Source organism: Saimiri boliviensis, chromosome 17 (genome assembly GCF_048565385.1).
Source record: "Saimiri boliviensis isolate mSaiBol1 chromosome 17, mSaiBol1.pri, whole genome shotgun sequence".
In the NCBI taxonomy this organism is placed as follows: domain Eukaryota; kingdom Metazoa; phylum Chordata; class Mammalia; order Primates; family Cebidae; genus Saimiri; species Saimiri boliviensis.
The window spans coordinates 66,232,959-66,253,599 of NC_133465.1; the positions used below are offsets into that span (position 1 = coordinate 66,232,959).

Consider the following 20,641-nt stretch of genomic DNA (forward strand, 5'->3'; position numbering starts at 1 on the left):
TTCAAATTCACTGCAGCCATGATACGAGGATGAGGGTTTATTAGCTGGTAGCGTCGTCATCCTGTTGGTGACAAGGTGGTGATGTTTCTAATGGGGCTTCCCTCAGTGGCAGGCAGGCTGCTAAGCATCTAACCCCCATCCAGTGCCAGACCTCTCCAGTGTTGTTGAATTCTGAGTGATCTCCATACTAAAACGCCCTGCATTTTACATGATTTCTCTACCCAGCTAAAAAAAAAGACAGACTGGTGCTCCGTTGTGTGCACAGTTACCTAGTCTCCAGTTACATTCTGCCTTTTGGTCTCCCACTTTATTATGGAGCAGAGGTAAGTCTAGCATGTTCTCAGAAAGGCTCTTAAGAGGTATCCTGGAGTCCTTGAATCACTTGAGCCTCAGGTAGGATGCCCCACCAGAGGATTTGAGCTGCAGCGGGTGGCTTGGCTTCTTGCCTGGACTGCTGTTTGATCGCGGTGAGCACTCCACTGACATCAAGTTGCCCGGTGCAAATCCAGCAAAACAGTCCGTCCTCCCTTGGCCAAAATTGAGATGTATTGTTGTAGTTGCATAGAGGAGTTTCCTTGGATGAGCCAAGGACAGGCTGGGGTGTCCTGCACTGAACAGGCCTCCTGTCGTCAGTTCCCCCGAGTGCCTTCTGTTGGAAAGAAGGGAAGGTGAAGACTTTCAAGATGGAGAAGTTAAGAAAAAGGCTTTTGGCTGCCTGAGAGGATCAGGGCCACCGTTCTGTAAGAGGCAAAGGCTCAGTACCTTGGCGTCAGCGCTGATAGAGCTGAAGGATGCCGGCCTGGTGCAGATCGCTCCACAGGGCGGCTTCCAGGGACAGATCGTGGTTTGCGTAGAATATCAATGGCTTCTTTTTCCGTTCAAAGTAGTGGTCAGAAAATTTCCAGTAGTTGCTTGTGATGAATCCATAGGCACTGACCTGGGCAAGGGTAGTCATTGGGTTAGTATTTATTGAGCATCTACTGTGTACAAACAGACTCGTGTGACGTGACATGAGTTTAGAAAGGTGTCCCCTTGCTAAGGCGAGGATGTAGGAAGTGGTCTAGGGCTTATTCCCACATACAAGTGGGGGGACAGATTCAGCGGTGACTCACTGTCCCCACTTGCACAGCTGGTGACTGACAGCTGCATTTGGAACTTGAGGGTGGAGGCAAAAGCCCATTACTACTCCCCATCCTAACTGGGGATTGCAGTTAAGACACTCCTGCATTTTTTTGAGATGGAGTCTCGCTGTTGCCCAGGCCGGAGTGCAGTGGTGCAATCTTGGCTCACTGTCACCTCTGCCTCCCAAGTTCAAGTGATTCTGCCTCAGCCTCCTGCGAGCCGGGATTACAGTTACGCACCACCACGCCCGGGTAATTTTGTATTTTTAGTAGAGCCAGTTTCACCGTGTTTGCCAGGCTGGTCTTGAACTCCTGACCTCAGGCGATCCACCCGCCTCTGCCTCCCAAAGCGCTGGGATTACAGGCATGAACCACCACGTCCTGCTACTGTTGTATTAAAATAGACAGAGGATTAGTGTGGTGGCTCATGCCTGTAATCCCAACACTGGAAAGCTGAGGTGGCTGCATCACTTGAGCTTGGAAATTTGAGACCAGCCTGGGCAACATGGTGAGACCCTGTCCCTGTGAAAAGTAAAAACTAGCTGACGGGCAGCTACTTGGGAAGCTGAGGCGGGAGGATCATCACACCATTGCACTTAAGCCTGGGTGACAGAGTGACACCCTGTCTCAAAAAAAAAAAAAAAAAAAAGGAAAAGGTGTAGGCCTGAGTCATGGAGTGGCATTTGGCCTCCAGCTCTGCAAACCAGCTTTAGCATGGGCCACAGCCTCTCCTTGAAAGCTGCCGCTCAGCCCCTGTCTCCATGAGGTTCACATGGGCAAATCCCATCAGGAATGATTTAGGGTGATTTCAAAGTGTTTGTGTGTGGGAGGCTACACCTGCTGCCCCACCCCAGCTCTAGGATGTCCCCATAGAAGAATGGCCCTGTTTGGCCCAGTGTGTTGAAGAGATTGGCTTTCAGAAGGGCAGTTAGATGACTTGAGCCTTAAATACCATATTGAGTGGCTGCCTTGGTGAAGAGCAAAGAAAGAAGGAAGCCTGGGGCAGATGTCAGGAGCCAAGGCAAGGCTGGCCCAGGTGACGGCAAGGAAGTGGGCAGCACCAACACTCTTGGAGCTGGGGGTTCCACGAACAGAGGCCAGAGTCGCAGGTCTGAGGGTAAGGGATATCAGGGGATCCTGCTGGGTTCTGCTGCCGTAGGCTTCTGGAAGAGAAGGCCTCTTACCTGGTCACACGTGTGCAAGGCTGTCAGCAGCATGAGAGCCCCGGTACTAGGCATATATAGGTCTCCAAAGTTTGTGTTAATCAACTTCGATTTCAAGAACCTGGAAGCAAAAAGAAACATTTCGGCTCCCTAGCCCGACGTCTGTATCATCACACTTCACAGCTACACAGTGGGATAGGAGGGAAAACCTCAAAACCTCTGGGCCTTCTACTCCAGTCAATCCTTTCTTTGGTCCAAATGCAAAGCTCTTTGAGACCTTAGGTAAGGTGGGGGTGAGAAAGAGGAAGCACAGGTGAGATCCTTCCCCCTTCGCCGACAGTCTGTTTTTACCACAAGCTACTAAGTAACCACACTGCCAAGGGCCTGGGTGGCCTGTAGCCCTAGACTGCAGGTCCTGTCTATCCCACATCTTGATTAAGCAGGAATCACATGTGAGGGGCAGGGAGCTCAGACCCTGTGACTGGACCCACTGGCGTGATGGATGTACCCACAGGGCCCAAGAGTGGGGCCAGGGTGTGGCCACGGGCTCTGCCCTCAGGCCTGAGTTCACATCCAAACTTTGCCAGGCCGATCCCCTGTCGTCTCTGAGCCTGTCTTTCTCTGTGGCATGGGACCATCTGGGGCTTCAGTTGCCTCCCCAGATCCATGCACCCCTCCAGCTGTTCCCCTGCCCTGGGATTCGAGCCTCTGGTCCACAGCAGGGTTTCTTAGTCACAGTGCTGTTGATAATTGATATTGGGCCAGGTGGTTCTTCGTTGCTGACAGCATCCCTGGCCTCTGCCCACTAGTGGTACTCACCCCACCACCCTGTGACAACCCAAAATGAGGACCAGATGCAATCCACATTGAGACGCCTGGCGGGAGGGGGTGGAGGCTGTCCCCGGGTTCCTCCCCGCACCTCGGTTGGCTGTGTTTGGGCCTGAAGGTGCTGACACCCTGCTGCTGACGGCCCCACTGCTGCTGTGCACCTCATGACCCCCAAGTCCCAGTCTGTGCCTTTGTGAGTAGTCCCTAATAAATAAACCTCGAGTTATCCTGGGTTTGTCTGTTTCCAGGTGATTCTGACCTGTATCACACTCCGTCTATCAGGGTGCTAAATAAAACAGTAAATGAAGTGACAGAGCTTCACACACGGCACTCAGGACAGTGGAACTCTGGTTACTGGTCAGTGCGTGGGGTCATGGAAGGGCACTGCCTGGGTGTGGGGTGGGTGTGTAAGGGGAAGGAAGGGGAAGCCGTTCTTCTGCCCGCCCCCACTCCCACCACCACCCTGCTCCATACCTCTCTGTCAGGTAGCCGATGAAGTCCGGATGTAGTAGCTTGAATTTACTGGCAGAGGCTTCTGATCCGAAATAGGTGTGAGGCCTAGAACCCGTGATGGAAGTGGACAGAGCGCCCAGAGCCGTCGTATTGCAAGGGGGAGATGGAGGGGAGGGTCGGGGTGCCGGAGTAGCCACGGTACCCTGAGCGGTAGGCTCGGGGGTGGGAGTAGTAGCGGGAGAAGGGGGTGTAGAAGGTGGCAGGCAGCGAGGTGGGGACCACGTGCGGCTTCCCGCTCACCAGGACCTCGATGGGTGGGGTGTAGGAGAGAGAGGAGGGGGGCGTGAACAGAGCGGGGGGAGTTGGGAAGGGGCAGTGAAACTGGGGTTGGTGGGGGGGTGGGGGAAGGAGAGGTAAGTAGAGCGAGTCAGGAGGGGGTGAGGGCTTCTGGGTGGGGCAGGGACAGGGACAGGCAAAGCATGGGTTTTGGGGAAGTAGTGCTGTGGGGGGCTGGAAAAAGGGAGGCTCCTTCAGAAAGCGGGAAACATAGGGGGTGATATAGGATGGGATGCTCCGAGTTGGCCCAATATAGGAAGATGAGGTGGCGGGGCTGTACAAGGGGGATCTGGGTACAGTGGGGGTCAGGGAGGGGTTTCTAGAGAGGGATTTGAGCCCAGACTGGGAAGGAGATTTGGAGGTGGGTGGAGTGGAGGTTTGGGCGGTCCCTCGGGGCACATGTTGCACTTGAGGACTAGGGTTCAGGGAGGAAGCCCGGGAAGAGGGCTGTGAGGGGTTTGGGGTGGAAGGGTGGGAGGGGGGCCGGGAGGGAGTGCCCCGAGTTGGGGAAGGGGCTGAGCCTCCGGAGCTCTCGTGGGGCTGCTGGCCTGGAGGGTTGACAATGTTGTTGGAACGGGACTGGGAGGGAGACTGGGTCGGGGACGGATTAGGGGTGTGGGAGGGGGAGCTCATTGGTGCTGGGGAGGTGTAGGTCCACCCGATGTCTCTGAGGCAGCCCCAGAGAGCCCAGGCCCAGCGTGTCACAAAGCCCAGCTCAGACCAGCAGTGGGAGCAATTGTTGCATCATCACCGGGGCGGGGGCAGGGTGGGCCTGGCTTTAGAGCCCCTGTCCATAAAGGACCACCTGTAAAGCTGCTCTGTGGGGGATGGGCAAGATGCCCTCATGGAGACCCCTGAGACAGGAGGGCTGGTTGTCTGGGCCACAGCAGCGGACTCGATTTCTAGGGACCTGATCTCAGGGACAGGAAATTGTCTCAGAATCCCCAGGAGGAGGGTCAGATGAGGGTCAGCATGTGGCTCAAGAGGGCTGGCCCCAGGCCTGCTGTGCAGGAAGGTGGGAGAGAAGACAAAGGGCCTGTTGTTTCTGCCTTTCAGGAGGCTGGGCCTCGAGCCTGCTCTCCGGTTTCATGGGCAGTGCCCTGGGAAGGATGCCCACCAGAAGGAGTGGCAGGGACTGGCCCCGACTCACAGTGTGCTCAGTGGGACGGCAGACCTGGCCCAGCCTCCAACCTGGAAGGGCTGGGCTGGGCAGGGAGAGAGCAACCTGAAACCAAGGAGCCTGGCATGCTCGCCCCATTCAGAAAAGCTGCCTCTCCCGCCCACAGAGGGCTACTGGGGACTCGGAGTGTCATCTGGGCTTTCCAGGAGTAGACAAAAAGTAGAATTTCCCAGTGCTGAGTTATGTGAATAATTGGGGATGATTGAATTCTTAGGACTTTTCTTGCTGCCCTTCACCTACCTCCTCCTACCCCATCAGGGAGTTGACCACAGCACCCCTGTCCCTCCGGCATGCCCCACACCACCACTGCCCGGTGGCTCACCTGTCCCCTTTATCTAGGCCCTCAGGGACGGGCACGCCCAGAATGGCCGATCTCAGCATCACATAGTCTCGGATGTCTGAGGGGATGAAGATATATTGCAGGTCCTGTCGGAACAGAGACAAGGGGCCCAGAGGGGAAGCAGGCCAGGTGTAGCCCTCCATGCCCCCTGAGCCGACGGGAGGCAATGCCTTTCATTCCCACCCAGAGGTACTGTGCTGGGTTCAGTGTATGTCCACGAATCCTCTGATGCTCCTTCAGGAGGTGACACCTAATTGCCATCCCCTGGAGTATAGGCTGGACTTAACGCTCATGCACTTTTCTAATAGACCATCCTGGTCAACATGGTGAAACCCCGTCTCTACTAAAAATACAAAAAATTAGCTGGGCATGGTGGCACGTGCCCGTAATCCCAGCTACTCAGGAGGCTGAGGCAGGAGAATTGCCTGAACCCAGGAGGCGGAGGTTGCGGTGAGCCGAGATCGCGCCATTGCACTCCAGCCTGGGTAACAAGAGCGAAACTCCGTCTCAAAAAAAAAAAAAAAAGAAAAAGAAAGTGGGCCGGGTGCGCTGGCTCACGCCTGTAATCCCAGCACTTTGGGAGGCCGAGGCGGGCAGATCACTTGAGTTCAGGAGTTCGAGACCAGCCTGGCAAACATGCTGAAACCCTTTCTCCACTAAAAATACAAAAATTAGCTGAGAGTGGTGGCGCATGCCTGTAGTCCCAGCTACTTGGGATGCTGACGCAGGAGAATTGCTTGAACCCAGGAGGCGGAGGTTGGGAAGTGAAGGTTGCAGTGAGCTGAGATCGCACCACTGCACTCCATCCTGGGCAACGAGAGCGAGACTCCATCTCAAAAAAAAAAAAACAAAAACTAAAGTTGACCCATTTTGTTCTACTTCACAAGAGAGGTTCTAGTGTGAGGACTCTGTGTGGCGCAGACACTATGGGAGGATACTACTTAAGACCCTGGTCAGGGGAGGAAGCTTCTAAAACCCCAGCTCAGCCCCTCCAGCACCGCGGGTCTGCTTTCCCTGGGATCCCCCTAACCCTGCATGTAGCACCTGCAGCCCTGAGGAGGGAGGCTTTCCCTTACAGCCCCTGGCTGTGGGTGGAGGAAACTGGAGACGAGCAGGCAGGACCAGATGCTGGCTCCCATGTACTGACTGCAACCGGGGGCACGTCCCTTGTGTCCCTGAGCCTCAGTTTCCAACATAGGGCTGTTGTGAGATTTTGAGAGGTCACACATCATTCTTCCAGGGGCCAGTGCGGGGAAATGGAAACCACCCTGGTGCTGGGGTCAGAGGGGCCTTGGTTTTGACAGCTCCAGCTGGGTGACTTGGACATGTTCCTGAACTTCTCAGCATCTCAGCTTTGTCATCTGGAAATGGGTATAATGGTCCCTCTCAGGGCTGCTGTGGTGACCATGTGTGTGCCCTGTAACATGCTGGGAACAGAGAAGGAACTCCATAAATCCCCTTCCCCTGGGAGTCGCTAGGACAGGCTGAGCTCCCCAAAGAATGCCAGCTCTGGGGGGTGGGCACTCTGGGTTCAAATCCTGACCCCACCGCTGACTTACTGAATGAAAGGCACCAGGCTTTTATCCCTTCTCCAGTAAAACCATGGGTTGACATGGTCTCTGTAAAGTACCTGGCAAGTCACGAGCGTTGGGTCGATGCTAGCCATTCATGTCCCACACTCCAGAGGAGTCCTGTGCTGCCTGAATCAGCCAGCAGTCCAGGACCAGATCCTCCCTCACCATCAGTGGCCGTCCTGTGCGGCCAGAGTCCTGGCACACCCTCTGTATCCACTGACCAGGCCCCCCATGGAGGGGACTCCAGGAACAATGGTGCCATTGTCAGCAGCAGTGGCATGCCCGCCAGAGGCCTTACCTGTCCTTGTGGCACGGAGGAGAAGCCCAGGCTCCTGTAGGAGATGAGGGAGTTCTTCATCGTGTTCACGGTGAAACCGTAGAAAGAAGTCTTGGTGCCCACATCGCGCTCGAAGCCTTTGATCACAGCTCCATTGAGTCTGGTCGGCACAGAGGCCCATCAGGCTCTGTGGTTACCCCAGGCTGTCTGTTCTACTTCCACCTCCACCGTTCTGCCTGGCCTGTCCCCCTGCCTCTGTATGACCATTTCTTCTGCCCATGGCAGTACCAGTGCCCAGTTGCCAGCCAGACCCCCACTCCTCCAGACCTCAAGGGGTGATGCCTGTGAGTAGAGCTGGCCCTGGCGGCTCCTTCCTCCTGGGTCCCCTGCATGGACACCCATGTTCCATCCTCAGGGGCTACTGTTTGTGTTTGCCTTGTCCATGCCCGTGTGCCCGTCACAACTGCTGAGCTGCCCAGGCCACTGCTGCCATGGCCCACAGCCCCTGGGGGAGACACCCCCCACCCTCCAGGCAGCTCTCTCTCCCCGCTCCCCGGCCCCTGCCCCTCATACCTGAACACATAGTCATGGGCATCGATGTTAGGGCCCTGACGGGACCCATTCAGAATGCCTCCGTTGCCCACCACGGCACACCGGATACACTTGGGAGGGGGCTCCCTGGGCCGGGCAAATAGCTTGGTGCTCTCTGTGCCATTCAGAAGGCTCAGGGTGGAGGCAATGGCTGTGGGTATGGATGGGGGCAGCCATGAAGAGGGCTGGCATCAAGGGCACCTGGGACCTTCCATAGGCTGGTTCTGGTGTCCTACCTCCCCTGAGACCTGACCCAGCCCCTCCCCAGAAGCACAGAGGGAGGGAGGGGAAGGAGATGTCTGTGGGGGGAGAAAATTGAAAAGCTGACAGTGGAAGAGGGGGCTTGGGGCCTTCATTTGTCCTAAGAACCCGAATAACTTATCCTCTTAAGACTGTATTCCTAGGGAAGTGTGCTCAGGGCTTTAAAAAAAAAAAAAAAAAAGAAGCCAGGTGAGGTGTCTCATACCTATAATCCCAGCACTTTGGGAGGGTGAGGCAGGTGAATCACTTGAGGTCAGGAGTTCGAGACCAGCCTGGGCAACATGGTGAAACCCAAAAATACAAAAATTAATTTGGCATGGTGGCGGGCACCTGTCACCCCAGCTGCTTGGGAGGCTGAAGCACTAGAATCGCCTGAACCTGAGAGGCAGAGGTTGCAGCGAGCTGAGATTGTGCCATTGCACTTCAGCCTGAGTGAGAGAATGAGACTCCATCTCAAAAAAAAAAGAAAAAAAAAAGACTGTATATTGCAAAAGAAAAGAACTGGAAGCCTGTAGGGTTGGGGAGCAGGTGAGATGTAGAGGGGGTTCTCGGCCTGCAGTGTGGGGGGTCCTGCAGCAGCAACTGTGAGTGAGGTGGTTTGAGGCCCCCACAGCCTGTCCTCGGCCACCAGTGGATGCTGCAGCCTTTCTTGCCAAGGAGGCCCCAGGACGGTGAGGGCCCAGCGGGGCAGCCCCAGCCCCCTCACGGACCCCTAGGTGCTTGGATGGAGGAGGAAGGTGAGGCAGGAGCTGCAGAGCTGGGGCTTCTGGGAGGGGAGGGGGGTCAGGGAGGCCCTGCATCACCGGCCATGAGGGCAGGGAGGCCTGGCCTACCTCAGGGCCGAGAGCGGGAAGCTGAGGCAGAAGGCAGGTGAGAGACGTGGGTGCAGGTTACCTTGGCGAGAGAGCCCCCGCCAGCCATATGGGGCTTTGTGTTGGCTCAGGCGGTCCCAGAGCTCTGGAGTGAAGAGGCCCCCCCACAGCAGCACTGGAATGGAGAGATTGAACAGGCCACGGAAGTGGGGGTCCCGCTGAATGGCCAGGCGAAGCAGGTGTCGGCAGGCCTGGGCCTGTGGGTGAGAAGGTAGGGGCTGGGGTGGGTGGGATCCCGCAGACTCTGCAGGGAAGCTGAGAGTTGTGAGGGAAAGCCTACCCTGTCCCCTTCAGATCGGGGCCATCCTGGCGTTTTTCAACTGAGCTGGCTGCTAGGGGGTCTGGGAACTTTCTGGATTTAGTCTGAAAGCTTGCCTTCTCCCAGAGGCCACGTCCCCTTGGCCTGATGGCTCTGGCCTCCTACTCCTTCACCTCACACTTGAGCAAACTCTGGGGCATTTTCTGATGCGTGGGTCTGACCTGCCCGCCCTTTGGTGGAGGAGTTCGAGCCTGGGCTGAGCGGAAGACATCAGCCGGCATGCAAAGCCGAACTCCGCTGGGACACCATGACTTGTGTGTCAACAGGCTGCCAGGAAGATCTTTCTTCCTGCTGGTGGTCTTTCTTCCCACTGGTGCCATTAGGGAGTGGAAGTGTTCCCCCAGAATTCATTACCCCCACCCTTGGAATGTGACTGGAGTTGAAACTAGGAGATGGAATTAGGAGGAGGAGGTCACACAGAGTGAGGTCGGGCTGAACTAGTATCCCTATGTGGAGCCCAAGTGATGATGAAGCAGAGATCTGTGTGATGCAGCTGCAGCCAAGGAGCCTCGGCAGCCTCCGGAGCTGCGGTAAGGCGGGGGAGGCTTTCCTCCAGCCTTCGGAGGGAGCGTGGCCCTGCCAGCACCTTGACTCGGGGCTTCTGGGCTCCAGAACTGTGACGATTCCATTTCTGTGGATCAAAGCCCCCCAGGCTGTGTCCCTCTGTTCCAGCAGTCAATGGGAAGGAACAAAGCACCTCTGTACTCGCGGGCCTTGAGGGAGGGTGAGGTCAGGAAACAGGCCCAGCCTTGTCTGCTGCGCACAACCTCACAAGGTCAGAATCGCACACAGTCATGGCCTGGGTGGCCCTTCTATTACTCCTGAATGGGGCTCTTTGTTAAGCCATTGGTTTGATCAAAGGACAAAGTGGGAAATAGCTGTACAGTCATTTCTGCTATAACGCAACTTATGAGTGGCTGAATATCACCATGCTACGCAAAGCTATGCAGTCAGGACCATGGGGCAGCTGGGCGTGGGGGCGCACCCCTGTAATGCCAGCACTTTGGGAGGTTGAGGCTGGAGGGTCACTTGAGGCCAGGAGTTTCAAGATTAGCCTGGTCAACATAGCAAGACCCCATGTCTGCAAAAAAAAAAAAAATTTTTTTTTTGAGACGCGGAGGCTCACTCTGTTGCCCAGGCTGGAGTGCAGTGGCGTGATCTGGGCTCACTGCAACCTCTGCCTCCCAGGTTCAAGTGATTCTCCTGCCTCAGCCTCCTAGAGAGCTGGGGCTATAGGCTTGTGCCACCATGCCGGGCTAATTTTGTATTTTTAGTAGAGACAGGGTTTCACCATGTTGGCCAGGCTGGTCTCAATCTCCTGACCTCATGATTTGCCCCCAACTTGGCCTCCCAAAGTGCTGGGATTACAGGCATGAGCCACTATGCCTGGCCAAAAAATTTTTTTTTTAATTAGCCAGGCATGGTGGCCCAGGCCTGTAGTCCCAGCTACTTGGGAAGCTAAGGTGGAAGGATTGCTTGAGCCTGGGAGATTGAGGCTGTAGTGAGCTATGATCATGCCACTTCACTCCAGCCTGGGTGACAGAGTGAGATTCCATCTCAAAAACAAAACAAAACAAAATAAACACAAAAAAAGAAACACCATGGGCTTAGGAGAAAATGGGATGAGTGACATAACACTGAAAAACTGTCAGGAATGCATAGAACCAAAGATAAATATCAAAGAAAGACAGAAGCATCATCTTATAGATGTCCCATGGTTAAGGAATGCTTGAGATTAATGTAGAAGTGGGTGTGGTAGTGTGTGTCGGAAGAGGGCAGTTTGTGCGATATTGTAAAACGGTGGGAAGAAGGCTGTCTGGAACCAGAGGGAACTGTGCCGCCAGGCTCACTAGCGCGGGTGAACCCATAACATGCTTGGTGAAGCTGATGGAGATCTCACGTGCGCCTCTGTGTGCTTTTTGTGTGTTCCTACATGGCTCTGCTGAGTTGGGTGTGGTTTCTATGTTAACCTAGAGTTTCCACTGACAAAATTATGCAAAAGAAAATGCACGGCGGGGCGCGGTGGCTCATGCCTGTAATCTCAGCACTTTGGGAAGCTGAGGCGGGCAGATCACCTGAGGTCAGGAGTTCAAGACCAGCCTGTCCAACACGGTGAAACCCTGTCTCTACTAAAAATACAGAAATCAGCCAGGTGTGGTGGTGTACACCTGTAGCTCCAGCTACGAGGGAGGCTGAGGCAGGAGAATCACTTGAACCTGGGAGGCAGCGGTTGTAGTGAGATGAGACCGTGCACCTGCATTCCAGCCTTGGGGGACAGCGAGACTCTGTCTCAGAAAAAAAGAAAAATTACAGTTAAGAAGGCAAAAACATACAATAGAATAAAATGAGGAAATGAGGGAAGGAGAAGTAAAGAAAGAAAAATAAGACAATGTGAAGTAAGTGCAGGTAAAAACGTGTCACAAAGTGGGCGACATGGGCTAGAATCTGGTTCTGAGCTTCCTGGTGGTTGGAGCTAAGAAGGAAACTTTGCCACCACATCCAGGGGATAAAAGCTGCACCTTGCAGTTTTTGCCTTCTTATATGTGTCCAAAAGCCACCTCAAATCCTCTGTTTTAGACCAGGTGGGGACATATATCAGTTAGCATCAAACAGCTCAAGGGTCAAGGTGGAAAATACTGTAGGAAGCTTCAAGATGACCTGGTCCAAGCACTCATAAGGTGCTTAAGGCCTCCCTTCAGCCTGCCAGCCAAGTGTTCATTGACCTCTGTTTTTTTTTTTTTTTTTTTTTTTTGAGACGGAATCTCAGTCTCAGTCTGTTGCCCAGGCTGCAGTGCAATGGTGCAATCCCGGCTCACTGCAACCTCCGCCTCCTAGGTTCAAGCAATTCTCCTGCCCCATCCTCCTGAGCAGCTGGGACTACAGGCTCATGCCACCACACCCCACTCATTTTTGTATTTTTAGTAGAGACAGGGTTTCACCATGTTAGTCAGGCTAATATTGAATTCCTGACCTCGTGATCCACCTGCTTTGGCCTCCCAAAGTCCTGGGATTACAGGCGACAGCCACCACACCCAGTCGGCCTCTGTTCTGAAGACAGGGCCCCCATCACCTGCCCAGGGCTACCTGCTGCGTCTCTGAACAGCTTGGCTGTCACTAAGCTCTTGCATGCAGTGAACTTTCTCTCTGCTAGGCCCCTGTCAGCGTGTCCCAGATTAGTCTCTTGGGCACGGAAAACACCACTTAAGCCTGTATTAATCCAGAACAACACAGTCACCATCCTGCTTCACGGCAGCACGTGGAGCCAGGGGGTGGCGGGGGTGGAGGGGGGGTTGTGGGGGAGGCTGTATTGTGCATTGGTTCTGAGCCAGGTTCTAGACAAGAGGCTCAAACCCAGTACTGCCTCTTACTACCTAAGTGAAGTACTTAACTTCTTGGGGCCTCATTTTACCCATTTGCAAGGGCCACATTCTAGGGTGGCTGTGAGGCTTCAATGAGAGAATGCAGGTAAAGTCCTAAAAGCAACGCGGGCAACGCTATCTGCTACTTACCGTTATGAGGCAGGAACCTGAAGGTTCTCAAACCTTCTGCACAAGCAAGGGCATCTTTCCAGAGCCTGGAGTTTGCTCCGGGGTGGGCAATTTAAATGTGACTTTTATAGGAAGTAGGTATTTTGAAGAGTAGAGTGTAAAATTCACAGGACTGGCCAGGCGTGGTAGCCCACATCTGTAATCCCAGCACTTTGAGAGGCCAAGGCAGGCAGATCACCTGAGGTCAGGAGTTCGACACCAACCTGACCAACATGGAGAAACCCCGTCTCTACTAAAAATACAAAAAAATTAGCCTGGCATGGTGGCGCATGCCTGTAATCCCAGCTACTCAGGAGGCTGAAACGGGAGAATCACTTGAACCCAGGAGGCAGAGGTTGCAATGAGCCGAAATCATGCCACTGCACTCCAGCCTGGGCAACAAGAGTGAAACTCCAGCTCAAAAATAAATAAATAGCGCCGGGCGTGGTGGCTCAAGCCTGTAATCCCAGCACTTTGGGAGGCCGAGGCGGGTGGATCACGAGGTCGAGAGTTCGAGACCATCCTGGTCGACATGGTGAAACCCCGTCTCTACTAAAAATACAAAAAATTAGCTGGGCATGGTGGTGCTGCGTGCCTGTAATCCCAGCTACTCAGGAGGCTGAGGCAGGAGAATTGCCTGAACCCAGGAGGCGGAGGTTGCGGTGAGCCGAGATCGCGCCATTGCACTCCAGCCTGGGTAACGAGAGCGAAACTCCGCCTCAAAAAAAAAAAAATAAAATAAAATAAAATAAATAAAAATAATAAAATAAAATTCACAGGGCTATTTAAGATACAATCTTAAGACTCCCAGAAACTGTTTAGCTGTCTCTACCCCAGGAGTATGTATTTATTCATCCTTCCCTGCTGTGGGGCACAGGAAAACCTATTTGTCAGGTCTCAGAGGCCCTGAAGAGACAAAGCTCAGCTCTGTACTTGGGGCAGTCCCAAGAGCTCCTGCCCGACAATCCCATGAGAATGTTCCTGTTTGCTCTTCTTCCCTCCTCCCCACTAAGTTGAGGGTGCTCAAAACTGCCACAGTACCTTTCTTATCCAAGAATTCGATTCCTTGGGTTGAAAGAATGCTTGAAATGGTGTGGTGTCCCTGGGGGAAAAAGCAGAAAAAAAGCAGGGATCAGCAGCACAGACCTACCCCTTGGAAGCTTTTGGACTGACTGACTCCCTTAGCTCTAGGGGCTGACAAATCTGCCTGTGCCCCATGTGGTGGCTTACACCTGTAATCCCAGTACTTTGGGAGGCTGAGGCGGGAGAATTGCTTGGAACCAGGGGTTGGAGACCAACTTGGGCAACATAGTGAGACCCCCATGTCTACAAAAATAAAAAAATTAGCCGGGTGTGATGGAGCATAAGTGCCCTCTGGCCTTTCTGCCTTCCACTATGAGAATGCAGCAAGAAGGTCCTCTCCAGACACAGACCCCATGACCTGGGACTTCCCAGCCTCCAGAACCATCAAGAGATAAATCTCTGTTTTTTTTGTAAATGATCCAACTCAGGTGTGCTGTGATAGCAGCACAAAACAGACTCAGACAACTCTGAAGCCTTACTCCCTGGGTTTGCAACCTGACTCCACCACTTGGCTGCTGTGTGATCTTGGGCAGTTGCTGAACTTCTCAGAACCTCAGTCTCTGCATCTGTACAATAGTGATAATCATACTGAGCTCCTTCAATTGTTAGGAGGGTTCAAACAGGGAGCGTATGTTGGCACATATAAAAAATGTCCTCTAAATGTTAGCTCTTCTTACCTAAAGGAGGAAGAGAAAGGATCTTGCTGTGGCAGCCTCTGTTACTAGTGTCTCTTCTAGAGGGCAGTAAGTGACTGTCCCCTCCCAGTTCCCAATTCCCGGGCACTAGGTGGGCCCTGATGGGGCAGAAGGAAAACATGAAGGAAGGAACAGGGGTCCTTCCCCTTTCAAAAGGGTGGCCAGGCTTCTCTCAGACCCCTCCCTTCCCTCCAGCAGCCACAGGAAGCAGGTGGAGGGGACTCTGGGTTGGCAGTTTGTAAGAGAAACAAAGGCCTCTTGTTACCTGCTTCCAGGTGGCAGCTGAGCCACAAGGGAACTCAGGATCTGCCTTTCTGTGGTTTCTGGGTTTCCTACAAGACCCTGGAGGCATGGCCTGGAGAGAGCAGGGTTGATTCCTTCCCCCTTCCCTCCCTTTCTCCCTCTGACTTGTCCATCCACGTAATCCCATAGTTCCTGCTCATAAGCGCAATATGACCCCCTCTGGGAAGGAGCTAGGACAGTGGTGCTCAGCCTAGGTTGCCTATGAGAACCCCCAGGGTGGTTTGGAAAACCCCATTGCTCAGCCCCCACTCCTGATATTCTCATCTTAATGCTCTGGGGTGGGAAGCGGGCACTGGTGAGTCCAATCCCTGCCTTCCTATCCCAACCAGGTGATTCTGCTGTGCAGCCAGGCTCGAGAGCCTGGCGGAGGAGCTGCAGAACAGGGCAGAGTTGAGAGGGGAGGGGTAGAACTATAAAGGAGGGGGTGGGGAGCCACCAAGGTGCAGTTGTGCTGCCCTGAACTCCCCACCCTCAGGGTGGCCTGGTTCGACCCCAGAGCATCCCTGGTGCCCAGCAACTTCTCCCAGTCCCGCTACCATTGAGCCTTCCAGATTCTCCCTCTCAGGAATCCATGTGCCTGGGGCAGCTGTGAGGGGGTAGGAAGGGGCCAGCCTGCACATGCCCTTCTGGGAGGTTTTACCAGCCTCAGAAGATGTACGGACCATGTGCTGTGTTTTTCTACAAGCTAATTTTACTCACAACTTAGATAATATTCTTTTTTTTTTTTTTTTTTTTTGAGATGGAGTCTTGCTTTGTCACTCAGGCTGGAGTGCAGTGGCGGATCTTGGCTCACTGCAGCCTCGACTTCCTGGGCTCAAGTGATCCTCCCATCTCAGCCCCCTAAGTAGCTGGGGCTACAAGCATGTGCCACTATGCCTGGCTTTTTTTTTTTTTTTTTTTTTTTTAGTAGAAACAGGGTTTTACCATGTTGCCCAGGCTGGTCTCAAACTCCTGGGCTCAAGCAATCTGCCTGCCTCAGCCTCCCACAGTGCTACAGGCATGAGCACCAAGCACTGAGCACCGTGCCCTGCCTTCGTATTCTAATAGCCCTAAAATGTTCACTTTTTAAAAACATAACGTTGACAGTAACTGACAGCCCCATGTTGATTCTCACTCTCTCTTCTGTTAAACAACAACATTTAATAGAAATCCTCATGACTGGGAGTCACTGAGCCAGATTCTGCTGTGAGGAAATTCCCAGACTGAATTCCACTCTGATCTGCACAAAGAGCCCCTCCTTGGGCTCCATGGATCCTTCCCAGCTGCCCGTCTTCCTGGACTCTCCCTTGTAGCCAGGCATGTCCATTTCAGTCCTTAGCTGGAGAAGCTCGTGCGGCCTGCTGGCTCTGCCCAGAATGCCATCCACCTCCCACTCTTTCCCCTAGACTAAATATCCACCTCCCACAGCAAGGCTGAGTCCTGACCTGCTCCGCACTGGGTTTATGCTACAGTGCGAATACAGAGAAACAGCAGGAAAGGGCCAGGTGCTTGAGTCATACTACTTTTTGAAAAGGGGGAAGATCTTAAAAAAAAAAAATTGTTGCAGTATAATAGAAGTACAGTAAAATTCATACTTAAAGTTGTATTAGATATCTTGAAATAATTTCTTTTGAGACCATTTTGCTCTTGTTGCCTAGGCTAGAGTGGAACGGCACCATCTCACCTCACCACAACCTCTGCCTCCCAGGTTCAAGCAATTCTTCTGCCTCAGCCTCCCAAGTAGCTGGGATTACAGGCATGTGCCACCACACGCCCAGCTAATTTTGTATTTGTAGGAGAGGCAGGGTTTCACCATGTTAGTCAGGCTGGTCTTAAACTCCTGACCTCAGGTGATCTACCTGACTTGGCCTCCCAAAGTGCTGCGATTACAGGCGTGAGCTACCGCACCCAGACAAAAGAATTAATGTGTGTGTGTGTGTGTGTGTGTGTGTGTGTGTGTGTGTGTGTGTTTTGAGATGGAGTCTCATCGCCCAGGCTGGAGTGCAATGGTGCAATTTCAGCTCTGCAACCTCTGCCTCCCTGGTTCAAGAGATTCTTCTGCCTCAGCATCCCAAGTACCTGGGACTACAGGCACACACCACCATGTCCAGCTAATTTTTTGTATTTTTAGTAGAGACAGGGTTTCACCATATTGGCCAGGCTGGTCTCGATCTCCTGACATAATCTGCCCGCCTCCGCCTCCCAAAGTGCTGAGATTACAGGTGTGAACCACCGCACTCAGCCTAATTTGTGTTTTTTAAAAAATGTATTACTGGGGAGGCTGAGGTGGGAGAATCACTTGAGCTCAGAGGTGGAGGTTACGGTAAGCCGAGATAGAGCCACTGTATTCCAGTCTGGGCAACAGAGTGAGACTGTCCGCAAAAATTATTCTTATAAGAAAAGTAATTTATTTCTTACAGTTGTGGGGGCTAAGTCCAAGGTTGAGGAGCCACACTTGGTGAATTTTTGTTTTATTTTCCTCTGCTCCTGTGGAGCAGGGCTTCCCCATAAGCAGTGGTCCAGAGCAGCCAGAGGGCTTTGGTGTTAGTGGGGCAGGAAGTCACATGCGGATGGGGCTGAGCTGCTAGATCAGGTCTCTTCCTCTTTGTAAAATTATTTTTAATTGGTACATACTTGCACATATGTACAGCATACAGTGTGCTATGTCAATATGTGTATGCAAATGTGCAATAATCAAACCAGCTAATTACTATATTCATCACCTCGAATTTTTAAAATTAGTTTTTGAGACAGGACCTCACTATATTGCCCAGGCTGGAGTGCAGTGGCACAATCACAGCTCACTGCAGCCTCGACCTCCCAGGCTCAAGGGATCCTCCTGTGTCAGCTCCCTGAGTAGATGGGACCAGACGCATGCACCACCATGCCAGGATAATTTTTGTATTTTTGGTAGAGACAGGGTTTCCCCATGTTGCCCAGGCTCACATCAAACATGTATTATTTCTTTGCATTGAGATACTTCGTGTTGTAAACATCTTTACATAAAAGTGACAAAGATTCCTTTTCTTTTCTTTCCTTTTTTTTTTTTTTTGAGGCGGAGTTTCGCTCTTGTTGCCCAGGCTGTAGTGCAGTGGCTCATTCTCGGCTCACCACAACCTCCGCCTCCTGGGTTCAAGCAATTCTCCTGTCTCAGCCTCCCAAGTAGCTGGGATTACAGGCATGTGCCACCACGTCCGGCTAGTTTTTTGCATTTTTAGTAGAGACGGGGTTTCACCATGTTGGCCAAGATGGTCTCGATCTCTTGACCTCGTGATCCACCCTTCTCGGCCTCCCAAAGTGCTGGGATTACAGGCGTGAGCCACCGCGTCCGGCCCCCTTTTCTTTTCTTATGGGACAGGGTCTCACTGGGTCGCCCAGGCTGGAATGCAGTAGTGCAATCACAGCTTACAGCCTCGAATTCCTGGCCTCAACAATCCTCCCACCTCCGCCTCCCAGAGTGCTGGGACTACAGGCTAAGTCACCGTCAAAGGCATCCTTAATGCCTTTAACCCGTGTCAGGTTTCGTAACCCTCATTACGCAATCCTGACTACAAGGAGACGTAGGAATTCCAGGTGTCGCCGCCAGAGCACCCTTTGCTCTAAGAGCGCTGGACTCCTGATCACTGGCAAGCTGTTTCACATTCGTCTGCAACTTTTGATGTGTCTTTGACTTCATCTGTGGAGACCAGATACTTATTTTGTTTTCATCCCGTTAGGCCCCCAGCAAGGTTGGTGGGGGGCGTGCAGATGGAAAAGCGCCAGGAAGGGAAAGGCTGGGGCTGGGGCTGGAGGCCTCTCCCTGAGGCTGCTGCGCCCTTCCCGCCTCCCGAACCCAGACTCCGCACGGCTCGGTCCGCCTTTCTCAAGTTTTGCCGCTTCATCAGTCCCTGGAACCACCACCTGCTAGAGGCCGGCTCCCACGTTCTCCTCGTGGGGCACCAAGGAGAGGAAAGTGCCCAGGGAGGAGGAGGGCGTGGAGCGCAGGAGGCGGCGAGGGGAGGAGAGCGTGGATGGAGCCAGGAGTCGCCCCCTGATCGCCCCCGCGTCCGCCTCTTCGCGCATCGCGCCCGTCCGGGGCTTATCGAGACTCTGCGAGCAGAGGCCGGGAGAAGGGAGCGGACGCCGGGCGGGCAGAGACCGCAGCGGGCGGGGAAGGCGACTGGCCGCGGCTCGGCCGAGGGTCCCCGGGAAGTTGAAAACCGGACACTTGGGTCCCTGCCCCAAAAGCAGAATCAGACGTCACTGGGGGAGAACTCCCGGGAAAAAGGGTAGTTTTTCTCTGCGTCGCGGACCCAGCCAGACTTCGACAATAGAAAGTTGTACTAATCAGGTCGAGGGCCAGGGGGACTTCACCAACAAGGGCAACCGGGGCGGGTCGCTAGTGCGCAGGGGGCTAGGGCCCCCTTGGACTCAGGCAAAGGCCGCGGGGTCCGGGCAGCGAGAGGTTTAGGCTGGGTGGGGGTTCTGGGAACAAAGGGCCACGGGCCGAGTCCTCGCTGTGAGCCGCCCCAGAGGGGTCCACGCGAAGGTTGGGCTGAGGGCTGCGGGCCGCTGGGGAGCCCTGGGCTAGGCGCCCTCCCCGCGCCCTGGTCGCCCCTGCGCCTTCCCGCTCTGCGCGCCGCAGCCCCTACCTGGCTCCGGCCGCGGGCCCCGGGTACCGCTGCACCGCCGAGAAGTACAGGGCAAAGAGGAGCCCCGAGCAGGCAGCCGCGAGCAGGAGCAGCAGCCAGAAGAACGGCCCGCGCGGGAGCCCCATACAGCCCCGGCCCGCGAGCGCCGGGTCCGCAGCCGTCCCGGGCAGAGCACAGAGGCCCTGGTGGGCCGGGTGGGACTTGCGGAGGCGGCCGTCCTGCCCTGCCCCGCCCTGCCCGCCCGGTGCCCGCGGCACCTCCCCGCCCGGCAGCTCCCTCTTGGCCCCGGCCGGGTGTCCAGACGCAGCTGCACCCTCGGGGGCTGGGCGGCGGGTCCCGCGGGGCTGGAGTGTCGCCCGGTGCCGGGAGCGCAAGGTCCTCTGGCCCTGCCCCCTGCCCCGGGGGACTCCGGCAGCGGCCACTCCTGGCACTGCGCTTTCTCCAGCGCCTAGCCCCGGGAGGCCGCCAGTCTCGGGTTGGGCAGGGCGCTTTCCTCGCGCGTTCCTGGCTAGGCACAGGGAGAAGCCTGGCTCCACCTGCCGCGCTGGCTGCGCTCTGCGGGCTCCGGGCTCTGCGCTCGGCTTCCAGACTCCGTGGCGGGTGGGCGGTGGTCAGGAGGAGATCTGCCTGGCTCCCTCCAAAGGACCCTCAGCTCTGCCAGTCGGCGGACAGCAGGACAGCTGGGGAGGGGACGGGCAGGATGGAGGAGCAGACCCCGACAGCTCAGTCTCTGGGCTGACGGTAGAGGGGGCAAAAAGTGGTGAGGTGGGGAGCCTGCCTTGGTGGGATGCGTAGGGGAGCTGAGGCTGTCAGCGATTATTTGGTGACCATCCAGGGTGGCCACGCCTCTCAGTCGCCTTGGGGTTTTGTTTTTTGTTTTTGAGACGGAGTCTCGCTCTGTCGCCCAGGCTGGAGTTCAGTGGCGCAATCTCGGCTCACTGCAACGTCCACCTCCTGGATTCTCCTGCTTCAGCCTCTCCAGTAGCTGGGATTACAGGAGGCTGCCACCGCTCCCGGCTAATTTTTTTTTTTTTTTTTTTTTTTTTTTTTTTTTTTTTTTCAGTGGAGACCGGGTTTCACCATCTTGGCCAGGCTGAACTCCCTTGTG

At 54.5% G+C, this 20,641-nt stretch overlaps 2 protein-coding genes across 2 annotated transcripts; both read right to left on the reverse strand.

Moving 5' to 3' along the window:
- Nucleotides 1–22: 22 nt before the first annotated feature.
- On the reverse strand, nucleotides 23–20,131 carry ST6GALNAC2 (ST6 N-acetylgalactosaminide alpha-2,6-sialyltransferase 2). Its single transcript, XM_039476836.2, has 10 exons — nucleotides 19,534–20,131; nucleotides 13,884–13,944; nucleotides 9,019–9,193; nucleotides 7,846–8,014; nucleotides 7,294–7,432; nucleotides 5,404–5,507; nucleotides 3,587–3,670; nucleotides 2,306–2,405; nucleotides 763–937; nucleotides 23–649 (listed from the first exon to the last, which is right to left on the reverse strand). Exons 1-9 carry the CDS (start codon nucleotides 19,656–19,658, stop codon nucleotides 770–772), a joined length of 1,125 nt encoding a protein of 374 aa, XP_039332770.2. The 5' UTR covers nucleotides 19,659–20,131; the 3' UTR covers nucleotides 23–649; nucleotides 763–769.
- Nucleotides 3,671–5,397, reverse strand: LOC141581904 (testis-specific serine/proline-rich protein). Its single transcript, XM_074389002.1, has one exon. The coding sequence runs from the start codon at nucleotides 4,532–4,534 to the stop codon at nucleotides 3,671–3,673; it is 864 nt and encodes a 287-aa protein (XP_074245103.1). The 5' UTR covers nucleotides 4,535–5,397.
- Nucleotides 20,132–20,641: the final 510 nt, after the last annotated feature.

Coding starts and splice junctions, on each gene's coding strand:
- LOC141581904 (XM_074389002.1), bottom strand. CDS start 4,534: ATGAGCTCCCCCTCCCACACCCCTAATCCGTCCCCGACCCAGTCTCCC.
- ST6GALNAC2 (XM_039476836.2), bottom strand. CDS start 19,658: ATGGGGCTCCCGCGCGGGCCGTTCTTCTGGCTGCTGCTCCTGCTCGCG. Junction 8,015..9,018: donor GCGGGGGCTCTCTCGCCAAG/GTAACCTGCACC, acceptor CCATACCCACAG/CCATTGCCTCCACCCTGAGC. Junction 7,433..7,845: donor GCCCATGACTATGTGTTCAG/GTATGAGGGGCA, acceptor TGTGCCGACCAG/ACTCAATGGAGCTGTGATCA.